At 35.0% G+C, this 2864-nt stretch overlaps 1 protein-coding gene across 1 annotated transcript in view; it reads left to right on the top strand.

Moving 5' to 3' along the window:
- LOC110461503 (cysteine protease ATG4B-like) overlaps nt 1-2405 on the top strand; it is an 18624-nt gene extending 16219 nt beyond the window's left edge. Inside the window, exon 12 of the mRNA XM_021514987.1 lies at nt 1534-2405. Coding sequence (XP_021370662.1) covers nt 1534-1592 — 59 coding nt within the window. The 3' untranslated portion in view covers nt 1593-2405. The remainder of the gene's footprint in view (nt 1-1533) is intronic.
- Nucleotides 2406-2864: the final 459 nt, after the last annotated feature.

The following is a 2864-nucleotide window of genomic DNA, read 5'->3' as shown; positions in this document are numbered from 1 at the left end:
AGTATCCACATATTTGTCAGTACTCAGTATCCACATATTTGTCAGTACTCAGTGTCCGCATATTTGTCTGTACTCAGTATCCGCATATTTGTCAGTACTCAGTATCCACATATTTGTCAGTACTCAGTATCTGCAGAGTTGTCAGTACTCAGTATCCACATATTTGTCATTACTCAGTATCCACATATTTGTCAGTACTCAGTATCCGCATATTTGTCATTACTCAGTATCCACATATTTGTCATTACTCAGTATCCACATATTTGTCATTACTCAGTATCCACATATTTGTCAGTATTCAGTATCCATATTTGTCAGTACCAGGTACTCAGTATCCACATATTTGTCTGTATTCAGTATCCACATATTTGTCATTACTCAGTATCCACATATTTGTCAGTACTCAGTATCCACATATTTGTCTGTACTCAGTATCCACATATTTGTCAGTAATCAGTATCCGCAGAGTTGTCAGTACTCAGTATCTGCAGAGTTGTCAGTACTGAGTATCCACATATTTGTCAGTACTCAGTATCCACATATTTGTCTGTACTCAGTATACACATATTTGTCTGTACTCAGTATCCACATATTTGTCAGTAATCAGTATCCGCAGAGTTGTCAGTACTCAGTATCCGCAGAGTTGTCAGTACTCAGTATCCACATATTTGTCAGTACTCAGTATCCACAAATTTGTCAGTACTCAGTATCCACATATTTGTCTTTATTAAGTATCCACATATTTGTCAGTACTAAGTATCCACATATTTGTCATTATTAAGTATCCACATATTTGTCAGTACTAAGTATCCACATATTTGTCTTAACTTAGTATCCACATATTTGTCAGTATTCAGTATCCATATTTGTCAGTACCAGGTACTCAGTATCCACATATTTGTCTTTACTCAGTATCCACATATTTGTCATTACTCATTATCCACATATTTGTCAGTATTCAGTATCCACATATTTGTCAGTACTCAGTATTCACATATTTGTCAGTACTCAGTATCCGCATTTTAACTTTATACTAGTCTAATCACCACACTCTCGAATTCTGTAAAAGTTCTTACCTTTAAGGACACAAACTTTAGCAGATTATGAATTGTTAACAGATGAGATTGATGAATTGGCACACTCACAACATGTGCTATAGAACATTATATACAAACATTAATTAGTGTAATCATAATTATCACAATATTTGAAGCAAAAAAGCTCTTAAAATTAGAAATCTACTCCACTACAGTAGTTAAAGCAAAAGAATATTATACTGTTTCTGTGCTTGATCCTCCATTCACACCCTGACCTTAAGATCCTTTAGAGATAGGTACATTGTATGCTACAAAATACACTACATGGGTTGGTACTTAGCTAATAAGCTCATTAGACAACTGGTTCTAGAATTTGTTTTAAGGTTTTATCAACTGCGCAAACACATCATCTAAACGCTTCTTTTAATAGTACAGAATACTGAACGTTGATTAAGTTTTCTATGGTTTATATCTCTTTGATGTTAACTATTTACAGGTTTCACCGAAGTAAGAGCACAAAATGACAGTGATGAAGAATTTGAGTTGGTCGGATAACCAGGCTTGATCAAACAGATAACTGGATGATCAGTTCACAGACTGTGTTCTAACAATGCAATGAATTCAACAATTAATGAAGTTTGTCAAAACAAGAAGTCTGATTGGATGATTTTACTTCGTTTTATAAATCTGATTGGTTGGTTTTGTCACCAATGACCTTTGTGATTAAGGAGTTGGCATGAAAATTATTTAAGGGTATAAAAAATATCCATGTAAATCGAATATTTATAATTGATAATTAGTGATAAAGGATGCTGTGAAGTGACTGATAAGAAGCAAGTGTTGTAATATTATTGCATCCTCAAAACCACAGGGGTAATGTTCACTTACATGAACACCTGACTTGGAGGTCAGTCAATTTTACCATTATGTTGCCACACAACTCTTTTAATGTACACATAAAAGGATCAAATTAGTTCCCCTGACTCCTCTACAAGGTGACCTGTACAGAACTTTGATTTTGTCATGACACATTCAGAGGTGCCTTGAAGGTACATGTAAGAGAGTGTCACCCCTGGAATTTGGAGGATGATTATTACCAGTGGCGTAGCAAATAATTGTTGGGAGTGTATGCTTATTACATAGCTGGAGAAATTTCTACTGGACCCTAGAAGCAATCTACCGTGTTCTTGGAACACCTTTTAGTCTGATTATTAACAAGTAACAATTTTACTTGCTAAAAAGGGCCTTGAAATGATTATCTGAGAACAATACGGGATAATATGTTTCGTTGGACTAAAATTTTCAAGAAGATTTTTTAGGTCACCTGAGACAAAGTCTACAAGGTCAATTGTGAAATTGAAAATTGTGAATTTCATGTCCCTGCGGTAATCACATTTTGGACCAACATTTGTTCAATTTCCATTGGAAGTAATTCAATTTAGGTTAGAATTATCAGTATTAGGTAGCAGTTTGATGGTATGCACATATGAGCCCTGACTGACCCCCAGAGGCTGACGGGTGGGGCCAAAAAGGGTTGAATTGAAGACATTTCAAAAATCTTCTTCTCAAGACCCAGATATGGTAGAATTTATTATGGTTTATAATGGCAAATGATACTTTGAATATTACATGTTAATAACTTGATTGGAATTATAACCCTGAGTTGACAGTTTGATACTTTGAACATTTTTGAGCCAGCCCTACCTCCAAGGGCTGGATGGTGGGGCCCAAAGACGTCAGTGTGCTAAAATTTCTTCATTTTCCTTGTTTAGAATCAGAGGTGCTAGTTTCAAATACTTTTTTAGTCTTAAATCTGTAAGCTAGATA

This window comes from Mizuhopecten yessoensis, unplaced genomic scaffold (genome assembly GCF_002113885.1).
Source record: "Mizuhopecten yessoensis strain PY_sf001 unplaced genomic scaffold, ASM211388v2 scaffold10629, whole genome shotgun sequence".
Lineage (NCBI taxonomy): Eukaryota > Metazoa > Mollusca > Bivalvia > Pectinida > Pectinidae > Mizuhopecten > Mizuhopecten yessoensis.
Note: the sequence above shows the minus strand (reverse complement) of the source record. Positions and strands in the feature narration are given on the sequence as shown.